This window comes from Ichthyophthirius multifiliis (genome assembly GCF_000220395.1).
Source record: "Ichthyophthirius multifiliis unplaced genomic scaffold scaff_1120509251250, whole genome shotgun sequence".
In the NCBI taxonomy this organism is placed as follows: Eukaryota; Ciliophora; class Oligohymenophorea; order Hymenostomatida; genus Ichthyophthirius; species Ichthyophthirius multifiliis.
The window spans coordinates 128,696-150,610 of record NW_004086057.1 but is presented as its reverse complement, the minus strand read 5'-3'; the positions used below and the strand labels follow the sequence as shown (position 1 = coordinate 150,610).

Below are 21,915 nucleotides of genomic sequence, written 5' to 3'. Positions count from 1 at the left end.
AAGAACTAATTAAAATTTCTTATTAAAATAAAAATAAAATGATTGAAAAAATTGTAAAAAAAAGGAAATTTTACATAAATTAAATATTGTATCTTAAATTAATAATTTTCACTATATTTTATGAATAAAGTGATTAATTTAATGTAAAATTTAAAAATAAATATATAATATTTAATAAATAATAAAATATATTATAATTTATAAATTATTAAATATCTCTTTTTGTTAATTTTATTATAAAGTTAATTAGATAAGTAAAATATATAAATACATTGGCATAAATATTAATTTAATCTTTTATAATTCTTTTTATTAATTAATTAATAATCATTAGAACATTTTATATATTTAAGTTCTCAGAATACTAATTTACCAAAAACATAGAAAGAATATATAATTAATAAAATATAAATATGCTATTATTGCATTTTAAAAATACAAAGATTTTTTAAAAATAAATCAATTTTGAATAAAATAAATGATAAATATAAAAAGTTCATTTTACAAAAATAAATATTTAAGTAAGTTTATTTTTGAAATTGATTTATTTATAATATATAATATTAAAAAGGGATTACAAAGATGAATATTTATAATTTGTACTTATTTTTTAACAAAATTAATATTTTATAAAATGTTAAAATTTAAATAGAAAAGTATATTTTTTTTATATTCATGAATTTTTAAAATTTTAAGTATTTTTATAAAGACTTATAAATACCATTTAGCTTTCTAAATTTAATTAAGATTCATTAAAATTTTAAATTATTTTAATTATTTGATATAGATTATAATTTAAATGAAATTATTATTAATAATTTAACATTATAGTAAATATAAAGTGAATAAAAATAGTCTAAAAAATTTTGTTATTTAAGAAAAATAGTATAAATTTAAAAAATAATAAGGGGTTATAATGCTAGATAAATTACAAGTAAATATTATATTATATATAAATTTAATTATTTAAATATTTAAATAGAAATTTATAATATTAATAAAAGTAAAGATTACAACAATATAGTTATAATAAAAAAAACTATATTTATAATAATAAATTAATTTAATGTGTAAAACTAAATTTTAATTAAAAAGTAATTTAAATTAAAATTTATTATTTCAAAAAAGAGTTTAGTTTTGACTAAAAAATAATTTTACAATTAAATTATAATTAAGTAATATTTTATATCAAGCAATTTATAAATTAAATTAATATTGTAAAATATTCATCTTAAATTAAAATTTAAATTTGTAACTTTAATAAATTTGTATTATAAAATTTAAAAGTAATTTAATCGTAAATAATATAATTTTAGATAAATAAATAATTTAATAAATAATTAGTAAAAAATTATTTATAGCGATAATCATTATAAAATTCTATAGAAAGTAATAAAATTAATGACAAAAATTCATAATAATTTAAAAATTTTAAATAAAATAATATTTATTTTTATTCAGTTTTAATTTTATAATAGTTTTTTAGAAAACACATTTTCTTAAAAAAGTAAATTTTATAAAAAATATTCAATATATATATATATTTTTTTTTCATAAGATTTAATTTAAGAATATTGAGAAAAAAATAAAAACATAAAAATAAAATATTTTCTGAATTTGAAATAATGAATTTAAAAATGAATTACTTTTGCTCATTTTTTTCTTAAATTTAAAATTCTTATTAATTTAATTTATTACATATATATTTAAATGAATAATATATAAATTTAATAATATAAAAAAATTGTAAACTCAATAAATTAGTAGAAATAAAAAAAATAACCTATAATGATATATGCACTAATTTTCAATCTTTTAATTAGAAAAGTTTAAATTAAAAGAAACAGTTTTTAATAAATTCATTATAATAAAATTTTATGTTAGATTATAGAAATAAACTCTGCTTGATTTCACACAAAAATTAACAAAAAATCAATAATTCTAATGTTTTATAAATAAAATCTATTATTAATAATTCCCTAAATAAATTATTATATTAAAAATCATATTAAATTAATAAAATTACTATTACATTAAGTATTTTGCTGAATAATACAATTAATGATATATACTTTTGTGTTTAAAGTTAGAATATTATGTTTGAAGATAATTTCGAGTGTATTAATAATTAGTATTTGAATTTAAGCATTACTTAATCTTAATATATGTAAGATTTTTCTCAATATAGAGATATTATTTAGAAAATATTAAGAAATTGTTAAATTAAAAAAATATAATAACAAAAATATACACTACAGTTAAATCAAAAATTTTATTCGCAACTAAAATTAGATAAATTTGCTATTATTATAAAATCAATTAATTAATTAAAAAAATATAAATAGTTAAAATAATTATAATTGCTTAAAAAAAGTAATCTAATCAAAAAGCTTAACCATATTAATTAAAAGCATATTTATATTGGAAATGCATTTTTTGATTAAAATAAACGTAATTTCTTATATAAATTAAATTATTTATATTATATTAAAAAAATAAAATTAGATACTATAAATATAAAAGGAATCAAATTTATAAGGCATTTTAATTAATAAGAGTGTATCTAATTTTAAATTAATATCGATTAAAATATTTAATATTTAAAAGATAAATAAATTTATTTGAAATTATTAGATAAAGAATGGAAATTATTTGTTTAAAATGAAAATAATAAATAATGAAAATAAAATTTTAATTTATTAATATATTTTTATACATTTTTTTCAATTTATTTACATAAATAAATTTTAAAAATTTTCATTTTTTAGATTAATATATTAAGTTTTTAGTATTTTATAATGCTTATGACTTGTGCAAAATAGTACATTATTTAGATTTATATAACTAATATTATTTTAATTTTATAGTAGGTTAATCATTTTTCGTTGCTTCCAATTCTTCTTTAACAGATAAACATTTTATTAATAAAGTTTCGTTTAAAATTTGATTATAATAATAGTTTATATTTTAATTTTAGAACATTTCAAAATAAAGAATCATGTTATAACATAGATTTTAATCATTTTCAATTTTTTATTTTTTATTTTCAGTAAAATATTATTTATTCTAATTTATACTTATTTACTTATAAGTAAATAGTTTTATAGAAACGATTATTAAAAATAAATAAAAATAGATTTAATATTATGTATGTATGTTAAAATATTATTATAAACCTAATTTAAAGGGAGAAGAAGATTTTAAGCATAAGTATCTTTTTTAAGAAGAAAATAATAAAGTTGTTTAATAAAATTATTAAATTAAGATACTGTATTTGCAAGTTTTTATGATATAAAATTATAATTCTCTTAATTTTATTATTCAATATTTTTTCTCTCAATATTTAATTAATTAAAACCTTTAATTAAAATTCTATTTATTTTGATTAAAAAATAATATTCAACATTGAGTTTTTTTAATTAACTAAATTTTAATTTTCCTTTTTACTAATTTTTTCTTAAAATTTTAGAATTTAATGATCTAAGTTTTCTATTATTTAAATAAATTTTATTTTAAATTAATCTAAGCTTTTGTTAAAATCTATTTCTTTTGGTAAAAACTTAAATTTTATACTTTTTTCCAGAATCGAAATAATATTTTTCCTTATTTTAAAGAATACCATTTTAAAATAAATAGTTTTCATCTAAATTTTCTTCCTAACTATTTTCTTCCGAAAGTTCATCAGAATTAAATTAACTTTCTTTAGTTTTTATAATAATACTATCTTAATCATTATTAAATATTTTAATGTAAGGTGCGGTTAGGAAATTAATATATTTATTAATATTCTTTTTTTTAATATTAGATTAAATTTGAAATTTAAAATTTTATTATTTATTTTTCTCAAAAGAATTATTTTTATTTTAATTAAAAAAAATATTATAAAAAAATTAACAAAATTTCTCATTTTCTTTTTTTTTTATCATCTTACAGATTACCAAATGTTTTTATGCTAAAATACAAGCAGTTTTATCCCAAAAGTTCCTTGTGAAAATATCACATACATCATTTTCTAATAAAAACTTAACTATTTTAACATAAGAACGTTGACAAGAAATGTGTAAAATATTCATTTTTTTTTAAAATCCGCATTTTTTCTCTATATCAATAATATTTTTTTAGTCAAGGCAATATTTTACAGCTTCTAAATTACCCATTTAAACTCCTATGTGAAGAAAGCTATTTTTTTCATAATTGAGTGCTTTTAAATTTGCTTATTTTTGTATTAAAAGATTAGCAATTTTTATACTTTATTGAGGATTTTTATCAAAAACAGTAAATAAAATATGCAAGCAGCTATTTTATTATATATCTGTCATATTTATCAAATCAGAGTAATTTTCTTAATCTAAAAAACATTTAACTATCTCAAATTAGAGTTTTCTTATCGCTAATAGAAAACATTCTTTTTATATATCGGAAAATAAGAAATATAAATTTTTATTATCAACGATTTTCTATAATATAATTTAAGCACAACTGAAATTCTCTTGCTTTAAAGCAAAATATAAAGAACTTTGGTTTGTTTTTTTATCAATAAAACAATCATTTTTTAAAGAAAAATTTGCATTTAATAGCATTTATAAAACATTTTAATCCCCATTTTTTATTGAATCCCATATTTATTTTTAAACATATTCAATTTTTTCAAAATAGCTATCCTTATTATATAATTGCGAAAATAAATTTACAAACACTTCAAATGATATCCCTTCCTTATATTTACAACAGTTCTATTTAATAAAAGCAAATAAATTAGTTATTATTTATTTTCCTTATCTAATATTCATTGGTGGGTTTGTATATCTAAACCATTCTAAATTTAATTCATCTAAATTTTAAAATTCTATAATTTGATTAGGTATATGGGTAAGTCTATTAATAGAAATGTCTAGATGTGTTATTTTACTGCCAGATTTACAAAAACTTTCAGGCATGTACTATATATAATTTCGTTAAAAAATCATATTTGTTAAATTCTATGGAATAACTTAAGGCAATATGTGTAAAAAGTTATTTTAAATCGAAAAAATTTCAAGATTTTTTAAAGAAAGTGCAAATTAAGATGGAGGAATTTCTCGAATGAAATTAGAGTCTAATTTTAATATTTTTAGTTAGCTCATTTTTAAAATTTAGTAAGGAATTTCAGTTAAATTATTCATTGAAAAATCACATATTTATATTTTTTCAAATTATATAAATTAAGATATATAATTTATAATTTTTATGCTTTGTTTATAAGCTACAATTTATATTTCATCTTGAAATATAAATTGATTTAACGTTTTTTTTTTTTTAAAAAAAAAAACTGTATTTATAGAATTTTAAAATACTATATTTTTTAATTAAAAGATTTGACTTTTTAATATTTTATTCTATAGTTTTAAAGTTTGACTTAAATCTTATTTTTTATTATGGGCAGACTTAGATATATCTTAGTTTTTCAATACTTTTATTTGAGAATCATTTTTTTGTATATCTTGAGAATTCAAAGATTCTCTTAATTAGTCATAATAGTTTTTATTCATAATATTTAACTAATATTTTTTTTTAAAAAAATTTATTTAAATAATAATTTTTTTTATAAACAAACTTTAAATATACATATATATATACTTTTTATTTTTTTTATTCTTATATTTAAAAAATCAAATGCATTTATAAAAATATTTAAATAAAACTAAAAAATTATATTTATTAATTATTAGAATAAAATTAAAATAATTTATATAATTTTAATATTTTAAATTTAATTATATTAATTTTTTAAAAATTAAATTACATTCAAATATTTTTAGATGTCTTTTTTTAGTAAACCTAGCATTTAATCAAACGATAAAAAACTTTAGAACAATTTTATGTTAACAAAATGTTTATTTCCTTAGTTAGAAAAACCTATAAGTGAAATAGAAATGAAGAATATAAAATAAATTTAAAGTAAATACATAAAAATATCTAATTATATCAAAAATATATAAAGAAAGATTACCAAAGGTAATTTTGAATTAATTTTAATAGGATGAAGGCAGTAGTAATCTATTTATAACTTCTCTACTTATGGATTAAAAGAAAAAAGAAAATCAAAAAACTTAAAAAGAAATAGATATAAGTAAAACGAGTTAAACAAAACAGCCATAAAAATAGCTTTAATAAATAATTAATGATGTTAATTAAATTATATATAGTATAAATAAAAAAAAATACATAATATTTTTTTTTAAAATAATGTATCAATTAATAATATAGGTATAAAAAGCAATAGATAAATTAAACAATTTAAAATAAACAAAAGATAATTATGAAAGGTTAAAAAGCAATGGAAACGAAAGTTCAATTGATGATAAACAAGATACATAAAATGTAAATTTTTTGAATCAATTTAAAATTATGAAATCAAAATATGCAGACAGTTCTTATAATGTCAATTAATCAAATGGTTTTTCTATTTATTTGTTTATTTATTTATAATAAATTTATAAAAGTTATTAATGGAAGTAAAAATTAGCAAACTATTAGAGAAAACCAAATAAGCTAAATGTAGTAAAATTTAAATGATGGGCTTAACAGATATAATAAAATATTAGAATAAATTAATAATAGAGAAAAAAAATTACATGAATAAAAATAACTTTTACAAAATTTATTATACGAAGAGAAAACAATCGAAACTTTAAATGGTTAAGGTTCAGGAAATGCAGGATAACTTTAAAAGAAATTGATACCTATGAATTATTGATATAAGAAAATTATATGGAAAAAAATTAACTTAATTATATGAAAAATATTAGAAAAACAGATTTGGAAATATTATAAACTCCATATTACAATGATAAAGAAATTTTATAACGTATAAATTAATGTTTAGTAAAAGAGGGATAGCTTTTAGTTGAAGATGCAAAACAGATTGATTTTATAAGAGTATTTTACTTTGCCTTTATTTTTTTTATACATTAATTTTTATATAGAATTCAATATAAGATTATTAATAATAGAAAAAAAAAATTAATCAGAGCTCGTTATTTTTATAAAAGGACTAAAATATAATTAAATAAAACGAGGAAAATATTGTAAAGTAATATTAGAAAGAATAAGAGTTATTGGTTTAATAAGAAAAAATTAAATTATAAAAATAAATTGAAAAGGAATAATATTTATTAAAAATAAATTAATAAGAGTAAAAAGAGATTTAATAATACAAATAAAAAAAGAAAAATTATAAAATATTTATTAAGGAATAGCATCAAAAAAATAATAATTTTAAAATCCAATAGATATATTATATTATTTTATTGAAACAAAGTATGGTTATTAAAATTTGAATTTACTAATATAAAAATTTTATATAAAAAAATTAATTTATTTATAGATATACAAATATTTTTCTAAAAGAAAAAAAGAAAAAACTATTTAACTAATAAAAGACATTAGAGAAATAATTTAAGATTTATAAAGCTTAGTAAAAGAATAGAAAAATAATTCATGTAATGTTTAAGAAAACGATTAATTACAAGTATAAATGGAATAACTAGGCATTGATATTCTTAAGTAATAAATTGAAGATGAAAATTTTTAATTGTTTAAGTCTAAATAAAATGTAAATATTAAAAATAAATTTAAAATAAGAATTTATTTCATCATTTATAAATATATTCATTCAATAAAGTTTTAGAGATAAAAGTAATTGTATATTGGATGTTAAAAATGTTTAAGTTGGTTAAATGATAATTACAACCATAAATTAGTTAAAAGTCTATAAATTAATAATAATGTATTTTTTTTCTTTATTATTACTTTTATATATATTATAAAATTAATAGAATTAGTAAAAAGAATCATCTAAAAGCTTATTAGAAATACTTTAATATATTTAATAATATTAAAAAAAATTAGTTGAAGAAATAAATTAATTTGGACTTTCTAAGGAAGATATTGAAAAATCAATAATAAACAAAAATTTAGAAAAAAATTATAGGAATTAAATAGAATGGAAAGAAATAATATCTTCAGATAAAGAATAATGCTTTACGGATTCATTATGAAAATGCAACATTATATATTAATAATTATTGCATTGTAAAATTTATAATAAAACATTTATTATTATAATACATTTATTAAATAATTTGTAACTTTTTTTTGTTATTAATTAATTTTTAAAAATAATATTTTAAATTAAATTTAAATTTTTAATATTAATTATTTTCTAAAATATAAATACAAATAAAACATAATTTTTACTAATTTTTTTATATTAATTTTATAAATAATAAATTGATTTTCATAAATTTTAGAAAATAATCTTTAAATCCTATTATTAAATATAATTATTTATATCAATAAAATTTAAAATTTATTATTTTTTAATTTCTTTTTCTTCGTTTATGTTTATAAGATTAATTTTTGCTTATTATTAATAAATATTTTTATTTTAAGAATTTAGGTATTAAATTGTATCCTTATTAAAACTTAAATTTTTATTTGTAGTTTAATTTCTACTAACATTTTTTACACTATAATAGTCAAGATCATTTGCTGATTTTAATTTTGCTAAAAATATTAAAATAATAATAATTTATTTTAAAAAAATAAAATAATATTTTTTATTAAAATAATTATTTACATAATTATGGGTCTGTTTTTTATTTCATTTAATGTAATAAAGGATTAGGAGATAGCATTCTTATATAATTTTCTTAATTTCTGATTTTTTTATCAGCTTGAAAATAGTTACCAAATGACTATTTAAATAAATAAAAATTATTTTTATTTAAAAAGATAATATAAAAGTAAACTTAATTATCATTAAATTGACTTCCTCTTTCTTAATTTACAGGCGATAAAAATCTTTATGTATAATTTTTTTATCCTAAAAAAGGTTTAAAATTAGATACCCTATTAATTATATTTTATTATTAATAATTTTATTATTATAATTATTCTTATAATCTTTATTAATTATTAATAGAAGCAAATTCTTACTTTTATGGAGTATTAAAGTTAATAGAGTTTTTTTAATTTAGAGTTTTTTTATTTTCTTCTTATTTTTATATAGAATAAAATTTGTTTTCTTAAATTTTAACTGTTAGTGTATTTTATTATTAATTTTCAATATTTTTTGGTGTTTTTAGATTGTTTTCGATATATCTTTTAGAAAATAAATTTTAGTCTAATAAATTTTTGAATTTTGTTTGTTTATGTTAAAAATATTGATATATTTAATTTATTTATTAATCGTTAAATTATATTTCTTTTAATAGATAAGCAATATCATCTTTATCATATGTATTGTTATTGCTAATTGTTTATACTTAAAATATATATATTTTTTAAATAAATATTAATTTTTATATTTATTTTTACAATAATCGTTTAGTAAATTGACTTAAATATTTTCAAAATTATATTTATTTTAAGCAGATTTAATTAGAATCGAAATATCAATTGGATTTAATTAATCGAGATGCTTGCTTTGATGCAATTTTTCAATAATATATGCAGAATAATTAAGAATTGTAGAATAAATAATATCGTATTATAAATAAACAATAAACTCAATTTTATCAGATTAAGAATCATATTTATTTATTTCTTAAATTGACATATTTTTTAATAAAAATTAATCTTATACTTCTAAAATAAAATGATTTAAAGAAAATTCAGATTTTAATTTCTTTCCATTTATTTCTATTTAATAATAAAACGTATAAATTTAAAATTTTGCTATATTTTCAACATTGTTTAATTTTATAAATATATCTAAAGTTCCGTCAAATATTTTTTTTACTATCAATTAAAGATTAAATTATTTAAAATTAAATAATGGTGTTTCTTTGTTAATTATTTGATTAAATTTTACTAATTTCCATGATATATTTGGATGATTTTATTCTTTTTTATAAAAATAAAATAAAATAAAATATAAACAATTTTTTTTACAGCTGCAAATCTTCTAAGAAATTTATTTTTTCCGTAATTATATTAATTCAATATGATCTTTTTTATTTTTAAATATTAATAATATTTATATAAGTGAATAATAATCATGTTTATCAGCTATTTTTTACTTTAAAAATCGTTCTAAAATTTCATCAATAATTTTATCGTTTAATTTAGAAAAATTATATTGCTTTTCAATAAATTTTTCAATATTATTTGCAATAAAATGCATACAAAAATTAAGAAGACTATAATATATATCTATATTTTTTTTCTTTTCCTTTAATTTTTAATATGCATATAAAATAAAGTCTATACAATTAGAAATTGTTATAAACATAAAAATCAAGCGATTTACAACATTTTACAAATATATTTCACATTTTAATTTTTCGCTAAATTCTAAATGATTAATGACATTGTTTTAAGATAATTATGATACTATAGTTTGATCAAAATTTCCATTTTTTATAAAATTTTCAAAAAGTATAATTTATATAGGATCTGTATTAAAATTTAAAATAATTTCCTTTTTTTATTTTTTATTTTAATTATTTTAAGGTTTTTTTTCGTACAAAAAGTTTAAAATACTTTTTCTGGATTGTTTTCGCATATTTAAGTGTATAATTAAATGTTAGAAAATAACTTCTAATTAAAAATATATTTTTTATCATTTAAGATAATAAAGAATGTCATTTATTTATAAAAATTATTGATTTTTAAAAGTTAATAATTTAAAATCGAAATCAAATATATTATTTAATATGTCAAAAAAAAAATAAAAAAATATAGTATTTAATGTTTAAATTAATAAAATAATAAAAATATTATATAGAGAGAATTCATATGAATTTTTTTTAATTATTAAATAGAAAATAAAATTTAATACATTAAAAATTATATATAAAAATTTTATAGTTTCTTAAATATTTATACTTTTGATATATTTTTTTAGCCAATTTTTTTTAAAAAAAATATTTTATATATAAATAAATTCACATTAAAAATATTAATATTAAAAAATATATATTTAAATAATATATATATTACATATTTAATTTAATTAAATATAAAATTTTTATTTTATTTATTTTAATTTAACATATAAGATAAAAAAAATTATATTATATTATTATTTTAAAAATATTTAATGATTAAGATAATTTTTTTATTAGATTATATATATATATATTTATAAGTATAAAAAAAATATCTAAATTAATTAAATATAATAAATTGCTTTATTATATAAAATAAAAAAATATAAATAAATATTAATTAAATAAAAAAAAGAAGTATTATGTATTATTAGAAAAGAATAAAAAAAAAATTAATTAAATTATTAAAACAAAAAAAATTTGAACTATATACCGTACAAAAGAAATTTGTAAATATAAATTTTTATAATTTTTTTTTTTTATATATATATATATATATATATATATATATATTATATATATAATTTAATATATATATATATATATTAAAAAATAATTAATTATTTATTAATTTTCGATTTTTCAATTTATTTATTAAATAAAATGGTTTTTTTTTGTTGTCTTGGAGAAAGAAATTCAACAATTGAAGTTAATTAATAATATCATCGATCTAATAAAATAATAGCACTAGTAATAGGTGATTCTTAGGTAGGAAAAGATTGCTTAATTAGTGCTTTATGTACTAAAGGACATAGTGAAATTCCTTCTACCGATTAAAAAGAAAGATAAATAAAATTTGAAAATAAAATTATAGTATTTTAGCGATTACACAAAAGCAATCCTGATTTTTTTAAGCTAAATTTTGAAATTTATTTAAATACGGCTGATTTAGTATTGTTATGTGTAGACGTTTCAAACTTCTAAACAATTTAAAGTTTTTCTGATAATTATTTTGAAAACATTTTACAATATATTAAAAGCAAGCCTTCAAAACAGCTTCGCTGCATTTTAGTTTTATGTAAATGTGATAAGTAGTTTAGAAATAAAAATGAAGAAGATGATCTAGTATAAAAATGCAAATAATTAAATATAGAATGCATCCAAGTATCTGCAATAAAAAATATTTAAATAGATCTTCTGTTTAGCCTTCTAATTGATTATAAAAAAATAAATATAAACTAATAAACAGTATGTAACTAAATACAATCTTTATAAAATTCAAAATATATGGATGCTGTGAGTTCTTTAAGGGACGACTCAAAAATGCTAACAAATACATTAAATTTTACTGGAAAAGCAGCTGCAGGTATATCAAATTAATATTTTAAGTAAAATAATTTATCCTAAAATATAAATGAGTTAGAAGAAAGCAAAAGCAGTTTACAAGTTCTTAATAATAATAATAATAGCTTATTATATTAAAAAAAAGATATTTAATAATACATTCGTATTATTCCTCATGAAAAAATGTTTTTAAAATCCCGGTAATTAATTGATAAAGGAAATTTTGGGACAGTTTTTAAAATTTAATATGAAAATGAAATGTGTGCATTGAAAATTTGTAAAATTGAAATGAATGATGAAAGTGCAATGAGTAGATTTTAAATAATTTTTGCAGAAGCAGAAAATATGTAAAAATTTATGCTCAATAAAAGTATGAGAATTATGCCTCTTAAAGGTATATCTTTCCTTGTTGATATAGAAAAAAAAATATTTTAATTGGATATTGGATGCCCTTGTGTAAATATAGTTTGAAACATTTGATTAAGACTTAATTTAGTTCTATTACTGTAGCCTAAAAAATTAAATATTGTCTTCAAATTATTGAATGTCTTGAAATTTTCGAAAGAGAACAAATATAACATATGGATCTTAAACCTTAAAATATACTTTTAGACTAAAATGATGATATTATAGTTGCTGATCTATCTATGTCTAAAGTTTTTGAATAAAAATAAACTTAAGCTTTTAATATGCTTGGGGCTACTGCTAAATATGCGCATCCAGCGGCTATTATTAATTAAAGCTTATCACCGAGATTTGATATTTATAGTTTTGGAGTTATTGTACTTGAATTATATACTGGAAAAGCACCTTGGGAAAATCTTAAAAGAGAAGATTTAAAAGGGATATATGAATAAATTCTGAAAGATCCAATAAAAATGAATCCTATTAGATATCATTAGGAAAATTATCCATAGGAGACTAAAAATATTGAAGGAAAGTTTAGTGATATTTATGAAATTATCTATATGTGTTGTGTATAAATTTTTATCTAGGATTAAAAAAATAATATTTAATTGAAATTTATTAAAGAAAAACTTTAAAGTCTTAAAGAATAGCTAAGCATTGAATGAAATATATAATAATTTTATTAATTAAAAATAGAATAGAAAAAAAAAATCATATATTTAAAAATAATTATATTTTGTTTTTAATTTTAAAATTTAATTAATTTTCTATTTTTTTGTCCTATTTTAAGTTATTCGTATATTTTTATTATTATTATAAAAAATTTTATATTAATAAAGTACTAAATAATAAAAAAATAATTGATTACATACATTATTTAAAAATAATATAGTAACACTGGCATAATAATAATATAATATATTTTTAAAGTATTAATTATTTTTTTAATAGTTAATAATAATTTTAAAATATACATTTTAATATACTTTTTACTTGAATTTACTAAATAGTTTTATTAAATATTTTAAAATTCTCATATATATTTTTTTTTTCATTTTTAAAAAAATTATTTGAAAAATCCAACCGCTCCACTTGCTGCATTATTTACTTAGGCTGCATTTGAACTCTAAATAGTTTACTTTAATACACCTTGTGATTATAATAATTCATCACAGTCAACCATATTGAATCTTGCAATTATAGTATTTGGTTCAATATTGACAACAATACTAATTTAAAGATATTATTAAAAAACAATATATAGATATTAAAAATAATACCCTTGATTTATTATTTCATCAATAATTAAAATTAAACTTTCAAAATTTTCTAAAATTAATTCCTTGTTTACTTATTTTCTAAAAATAATAAAAAAAAATTATAAATTCAAATTTTTATATCTAAATAATAAATATTTTATTTAAAAATGTTAATATTTTATTATTTTTTGACATTAAATATTATATTTTATAAATTATATAAAAATATTTTTTTATAAAAAATACTTTGAAAAAGTATTCAAACATTCTAATATACATTACAATACTTAAGATAATAAAACTTCATTTTCTTCGAATTCTGCTAACGCATATAAATATACATCGTTTAATGTTTTAAATGCGATATTAAATCTACTATAAGAAAATATTTCAGCTATTTTTAAAAATATAAATATTTTTTTTTTTAGTATATTAACTATCATATGATTTCATTGATTTAGTATTTATAAGTTTAGTGCTTTTTTAAAAAATGTTTTTTCAAGTTATTCATAATAATTGTTAAAATTATTCTCTTTGTTATTTTACTAATCATTATTTTCAAGGTTTATATTTTAATAATATTTTGAATAAATTCTTGAACCATCGTTTCTAAGAACCAAAATTGCAAATACTTTTGATACAGATGATGATAACTATATTTTATTTAATTTATAAATTTTAGTTTAAATATATTTTACCGATAAATCTTATTATAATTTAGACATTTTATTAATTATTATTTTTTATTTTTGTTCTATAATTTTAAACTGAATATTTATACAAATAATAAAAACTTAAAATATATCTCTATTATTAAATACGTGTTTAAAAATTTTATAAGATATATTATAAATTAATTTAGAAAATAAAATAATTTCAATTAAACATTTATTTTTTTATACATATAACAATAATATTAGAAATAGGTAAAATTAAAAATAATTTTTTTCGTTCGTAATAAATATAAATAATGAACCCATAAATTTATATCCAAAATATTTTGTTAAAAATACATATTATAACAAATATATTTATAAGAAAAATGTAAATAATATTTTCAAATTAAATATTTTTTTAAGCTTAAAATAAATAGATATATGATTAAAAAAATATTATTATAAAAATTCATATAATTATAATAATAATAATTATATAAAATTTTTTTTGTTTTATTTTTTCAATACTTGGAAAAATTATTTTGCCATATTAATTTTTAATTAAATTTAGAATTTTTTTAATTATAATTAATAATAGTAATCAGATTATTAATAAATTATAATTGATTTAAAAATCTTCATAACATTAAGTTTTTATTTTTATCCAAAAGAATTATAATTTAGATTTTAAAAAATTATTATATATAATTTCATTATTTAACATAATACTATGTAATTATTTTATTTATAGTAGACGAATTTTATTGCATAAAATAAGATAAAAATATATTTATGAATAAGAAATAAAGAAAAATTTAAAAACTTAAAATTATTTACTTATTGACTAACCAATATTATTTTTACTTTTAAATTATTCTTAATGGTATATTATTATAAGTTTATTTTAAGAACATGCATATTAAAATATTAGTTTTATTTGCCTATAATTAAAAGTATTTATTATATATTTTAATCAAAATATAAATTAAATTATTTATGATAAGAAATTACTAATATTTAACATTAATATAAAACAATATTTTAATAAGTATTTTTATTTTTTATATCACAATTTTATTTTAATTTTTAATTAATTTATTTATTCTTATTGAAGATAATTAAAATTTTGCTAATTTTTAATATTTTTAGGAAAATAAAAATAATATAAATTAAAAAATAAATAAATATTTCAATTTTGTCAACAAATATTAAAATTATTTTTAAATAATTATTATATATATATATATAATATTTTTTTCCTCCTTAATATTTTAATTTTATTTTTTTCCCTTCTTTTTAAATAACTCTTAAACAATACTAACTAAAAATTAATTATTATGTCACTTATTTTAAAAAGGCCAAGATAATTAGATTATCAAAGATTAGCTACAAGAATAAATAATTTAGAAGAATTTATAAATTTTGAAATAGATAATGCATGTAATATAAGTAATAATTAAAATTAACAAAATGAAACCTAATAAAATTAAGCAGAAACGCAAAAAAAATAAGAAATACCAATTATAGCAATTACTAAAATTGAAGTAAACTCTTAATAAGGATATGATTAAAATTAAAAAAAAAAAATAATACCCAATCAAATTATATAAGAATTAAATAAGATTAATATTGCCAAATTTAAAATAAGTATGAGTGTACTGATGGCGATTTAATATTTATTAATGATTTTAATCAATAATATTAATAAAATTTAAAATAATAAGAATTCGAATAATTAATAGTAGAGTTTGAAATAAATTCCGGAAAAGATTAGATTTTGCTTTGGATTGACATGAAGTTGCTAATAAGTAAAGAAATGAAAGATCGTTTTTCTTATTAAAATATAGAATATATTTATAATTACTGGAAATCTGAACGAGAATAAATAAAAAAACCCTTAATAAGGTATATAAATTTATAATATAATTTATTTAATAATTTTTAGAGTTAATTGGAAACCTAATTTTAATGATAAAGATCCTCATGTTGCTTTTAGACCTAGAGTTGCAGAGAAAATGAAATTGAGAAAATAATAAAAATAAAATAATGAAGAGTAATTTATTAGATTTATATAATTAAAAGAAGAAATGCAAAAATACAAAGCTTTAGTATAATTTATGAATCTTAGGGAATAGTTTAAATATAATATTTTTAAATAAAGTTGCTTTGAATTTTTTATAGAATCGAATAAAATTGAAAAAAACATTTGTTTATCTTTTAATAATTTTTTTTTTGATAATATAAAAGAATTTGAAAAATAAAATAAAGTTTTAGATGAAGAATCAAACCAACTAATTATGTAAATAGACTAATTACAGAATGAATTCAATATCTATGTCTAAAACAAAGAGCAAAAAGTAAAAAAAAGCAATAGGCCAGATAGTAATAAAAAAATATATAAAAAATATTTATTTTAAATTTTTTAATTTAAAGAACTTAATATAAGAAGCTTTAGAAGAACATTTCATTAAAAAATTTAATAAAATTATTAATTATAAAATGATTAATAATACAGTAATATTAGTAAAATTTATAATTAAAAAGACTAGTCAGAAATTTTAAAAACTAATGAATCTCCTACAAAAGATAAACTAAAGAAACTACATTAAAAATAAAAGATAAAAGAAAAGAAAATAGAAGAAAAAATGCAATATAAAAATACCTCAATAGAAATCGGATAAAATGAAAGCATTATATTAAAGTTATAACCTAGCATAATATAGAAAATTAAACCAATAAAAAAATAAAAATATAGTAAGATAAATAACGTGAAGATATTAACGAATTTAAAGAAATTAGTTAAAGACAAACATTAAAATAAGAATAATTATAGATTGCAGAAAAAGAAAGACAAGAATAACTTAAATATTAATAGAAACAAAATCAATAATAAATAAAATAATAATAAGTTTAGTAATAAACGTAATAGTAATAATTATAATAATAGTAAATCAAATAATAATAAACATAATAATAATTATAACAATAATTACAATAACAATAGTAATTATTTTAATAATAACAATAATAATAAACTTATAGCACAGATAATTCAGAATTAACTTCCTTTATAGTAAACTTATTTATAGATGTTAATCAAACTTAAATTAAGATGGAGAATGTTTTTAATTTAGATACAAATTTTCTTACAAGTAATACTTCCTATAATAAAATAGTTTCTAATCAAAAAAATGAACTAGCATAATAATTATTAAAAAAACAATAATTCAGTTAAGAATAATTTTCAAATTTTAAAAATTAAACTGTAAAAAATAATAATTAAATACAACCTCCTTAAATAAATAATAATATTGAATTTAGTAATTAATTAAATTTAAATCAACTTGTTAAATAAAAAATGCCTCTTAATAATATAATTGCATTTAAGGTTAGAATAAGAAAAGGAAGATCTTAATTAGATTTTATTGATAGACTTTTTGATGATAATGAAATAAACAGATATGAAGATAAAGTTAATTAGGAAGCAAATTATAATATAAATAAAATTATAGATAAAAAAATATAAATAGAGAAAGTTCAAAAAGAAATGGATGATAATAGAATTAAAAAATAAAAAATTTATTCATATAACTAATTAGATAAAAATGTTTATTAGAAAAATTATTTCTAATCAAAAAATGAAAAGTATAAAAAATATGCTAAAAGTTTTGATGATTATGAAGACTTAAGTAATACTGTTGTTATATGTAATTCTAGTAATAATTTTTAAAATTAATCAGATGATTATTCATAAAACAATATTTTAGAATAAGAAATAAAATCCTTGAAAAGAAATATTGGAACTGCATTTAAAGATTATGTGAAAAAAAAAAATCATGTTTAGTGATATTTCTTTTTTTAAATTAATTTATATAATGAATATAAAATATATTTAATAAAATTTGTTAAAAAATTATTATGAACTAGAAATAATACAATTTTATTAAATAATAATCCAATATACTAAGTATCAAATAGATTACGCTAAATTTTTTTAAGAAATCTATATTTTATAATTTTTAAATAAAATATTACTTTGTTTATACTTTTTTTTTTAATCTATTTTGTATTTTAATTATATATCTATTATATTGAGTATTTTAATTCTATTTAGAGTCATGTTTATTAATTAATTTTTTATTTTAGGGGCGATTTCTTTATTTTTATAAATAAAATTAAGCAGATAAAGTCTAATTTTTATAATTTATTTTTATTTCAGTTTGAATATTTATTTAGCAATAAAGATTAAAAATATATAATAAAATTAATTTGAAGTTATAAAAAATATTTAAGATACAAATAATTGAATTTTATTTAATTTTTTAGATTTATATTAAATAATTAATAATTATTTTTTATAATTATAAATTCATTTTTAATATTTGGTATATTTAATTTTAAATTAATTTTTTATCAAGAAAAATATTTTTTATTACAAATTAAAAAAAATGTATAATTAATATATAAGAACAAGAAAAGATCATGTTTTAAATTAAGAACCCTAAAAATTAAAAAGGACATTTTGTGAAATTTGTAAAAGATATTTTAAATATTTAAAACTCCCACATAATTGCAAAAGATGCTTTAGAACTATATGCGAAGATTGTGGGCCATAAAACATTATTGTATTTGTTATTATATAAAAATATAAATTTTATTTTATTTTAAGATATAAGGATATTTTTATGAACCTGATAAACCGCATAGAGTTTGCAATATATGTATGAATGAAAGATAGTCGTTATCATTAATAATTGTTAAAGTATGCTTTTACTTTTTTTAATTAAATAAATTAATTTGTTTTTATAAAAGTTTAACTTATAATGGTGTTAACAAAGTGAAATTTCTAAAAATTGGATGAGGCTTTTATTTTAATAGTATTTAAATTTAATTCATATATTTTTATTTAAATATAAAACTAAACTAAAGAAATATAAAGGAACTTGAAACAGAATACAGATAGTTAAAAATAGATATAGAACTAAATTAGTTTTTTTAAGTTAATCGATAGAAGTTTAATAACTTTTAAAAGATTTATAAGAAAACCATGGAAACATTGTTAGATATAATTATTCCTTTTATGATATGGTTGGATCTTTGTAATAAAATTTTGATTAATAATAAGTTAGTAAACAAATTTATAATATCTTAGTTAGATTTATATACAGAAATTAAGATATTGGCTATTAAAAGGAGTATATAAAGATTGTTTTATTTTTACTTTGCTTTTGTAATGAATACGAAGCTTTTAATATATTCCAGTATATTCAAAAAAAAATAATTCCAACTCCTTTACATCCTAATCAATTAAAAATATCATCTAAAAGTCTTTAAGATGAAATATAATTCCTCTTAACTGATTTTTAAAAATAAGTTTCTAATGAATAGCATATTCTTAAAGTAAAGTAATTTTTAGAGTTTAATTTTTTTAATTATTATATGAACTTATTTGTCAATTAATTAAATTTTGTAGTATGTTAATATATATTAAATGAATTAATATAAGAAAATGACGTAAAATATAAATATAAATTTTATTTTTTTAATAAAAAATAAAATTAAAGTTCAAAGTTATAGAAAAATATATTCTAACAATATGTTTACTCAATATAAATAATATGACAAAATACGGAATTAATGATTAATTAAATGAAGTTATTTTAAGAGAAACATATTCCTATGACTTATTAAAAAAATTCAATGAAAAGAATTTTAAAAACTATTAATATTCAGTAAATTATTTATCAAAGTAAATTATTTTTTTATGATTTAAAATGAAAATATATTTTCATATCATAAAGTTCAAATGCATCGTAAATAGTTTAAGAAACAAATGAAAATTAATTTTAAACTGCACTATAATTAAGCTTAGAAGAAGAAAATAATAGACTATTGTAAGAAATACAAGTAATGCAAAGTGAAATTTAAAAATTTTAAAATGAGCATGAAATGAATACTCTATAAATTCAAATTCTTAAATCAGATTTAGAAAAAGCGAACTAATTTTAGAAATAAAATGAAGAATTAATGTCAAAGTTATAATTCTCTGAAAATTAAATAGGCTAATTTTAATTTGTAATACAATAAAAAGAAATAGAGTTTAACTAAAAAAAGTAAGAATTAGAAAAATTATAAATCTAAATTTAAGAAAATTCAAGACTCTATTATTAAAATGAATAAAAATTGAAAAACCAAGCAAATCTTAGTATTTAAAATCTTAAAAAAGAAATTCAAGAATATAAATAAAAATACGACTCTTTGTTAAATGCTTCACAAATATAATAAAAAAAACAATAAATTCCTCAAAATAATAGACAATAAATAGCTGAATTTACTTCCACAATTACTGCAAATTAATAAGAAATAAAAGAAGCAATTACACTAGAAAATTCAAAAGGAAATGTTTAGGTTAATGAATTTGAGTCTTTTTATTCTTAATCATAGAAATACTTAAATATAGGGAACAATTAGAGTACTGTAGAATAGCTAAGATAAAAAATAAACTAATTGGAAAATGAAATAAAAGATTTAAAAAATTAAAATAATTAAAATATTTAATAATAAAAAAATTAAAGTAATATAGAAAAAGCAAAATAAATAATCTCATAATAAAATAAATAAATTTTATAGTTAGAAAAAAATGATAATGAATTAAGATTATAATTAAAATAAAAAGAAGAAATTATAAAAAAATAAGAAGATAAATTTAAAGAAGATAAGAATAAAAAATAATAACTTAATGACTAAGAGTTTTAATAATAATTAGATATAATAAATGATAAGGAAAAAAAATTTAAAAAAGAGAAAATGATATTTAAGAATAAATAAAAAACTTTAATATTAAGATTAATGAATATTAAAATTAAAAAATATAATATATGGAAATCGAAGAAAAATTTAAAAAGGAAAAAGAATTTTTTGAAAATAAAATACAAAACTAAGATTCGTAATTAAAAAGCTTAAATATAAAAATAGAAGAATCAAAATAAAATAAGCAAAAAGCTTAAGCTGAATTAGAAATAGAAAAAATAAAAACTATAAAACTAGAAATTTTAATTTCCGAAAAAGAAGATTTAATTGCTCAAAATTAATAATAAATAATAGTTTTGACATAAGAAAATAATTCAAAAGAAGTGGAGATTCAAAATTTGAAAAAAAAAATATACGAAAATGAATAATAAAACATTTTAGTTTTAAAATAATACTTATAAGATTTTGAAAATAAATAACTTAATAATTAAAATATAGAATAATAATAATAATTTATTGAAACAAAGTAACAAATCTAAGATTTAAATCGTTTAAAGGAGGAAATTTTAGCCAAAGAAAATTATATTAAAAACAGAGAAGAAATTTTATTTAAAAAAGAATAATAATTGTAATAATAAGAATCTTTTTTGGCCTTAAAAGAAAAGGAAAATAATCAAAAGATGA

General features: G+C 15.2%; 1 protein-coding gene across 1 annotated transcript, besides 16 other annotated features; it reads right to left on the bottom strand. All coding sequences in view use genetic code 6, as the record gives it.

Moving 5' to 3' along the window:
• Window positions 1-157: 157 nt before the first annotated feature.
• Window positions 158-216: a microsatellite.
• A 1,082-nt stretch (window positions 217-1,298) lies between these two features.
• Window positions 1,299-1,341: a microsatellite.
• Window positions 1,342-1,612: 271 nt separating this feature from the next.
• Window positions 1,613-1,644: a microsatellite.
• Window positions 1,645-2,327: 683 nt separating this feature from the next.
• Window positions 2,328-2,373: a microsatellite.
• Window positions 2,374-5,725: 3,352 nt separating this feature from the next.
• Window positions 5,726-5,766: a microsatellite.
• Window positions 5,767-8,080: 2,314 nt separating this feature from the next.
• Window positions 8,081-8,117: a microsatellite.
• Window positions 8,118-8,554: 437 nt separating this feature from the next.
• Window positions 8,555-8,613: a microsatellite.
• Window positions 8,614-8,997: 384 nt separating this feature from the next.
• Window positions 8,998-9,030: a microsatellite.
• Window positions 9,031-10,951: 1,921 nt separating this feature from the next.
• Window positions 10,952-10,981: a microsatellite.
• Window positions 10,982-11,354: 373 nt separating this feature from the next.
• Window positions 11,355-11,420: a microsatellite.
• A 2,059-nt stretch (window positions 11,421-13,479) lies between these two features.
• Window positions 13,480-13,531: a microsatellite.
• Window positions 13,532-13,650: 119 nt separating this feature from the next.
• IMG5_169140 (hypothetical protein) lies at window positions 13,651-14,268 on the bottom strand (the record flags this gene model as incomplete). The annotated part of the gene is made up of 3 exons (XM_004029966.1): window positions 13,651-13,795; window positions 13,847-13,924; window positions 14,072-14,268. Coding segments are annotated over 3 exons (420 nt in total), but the record flags the coding sequence as incomplete, so codon positions are not given.
• A 3,098-nt stretch (window positions 14,269-17,366) lies between these two features.
• Window positions 17,367-17,515: a microsatellite.
• Window positions 17,396-17,459: a microsatellite.
• Window positions 17,516-18,818: 1,303 nt separating the features above from the next.
• Window positions 18,819-18,858: a microsatellite.
• A 2,151-nt stretch (window positions 18,859-21,009) lies between these two features.
• Window positions 21,010-21,060: a microsatellite.
• Window positions 21,061-21,119: 59 nt separating this feature from the next.
• Window positions 21,120-21,207: a microsatellite.
• Window positions 21,208-21,915: the final 708 nt, after the last annotated feature.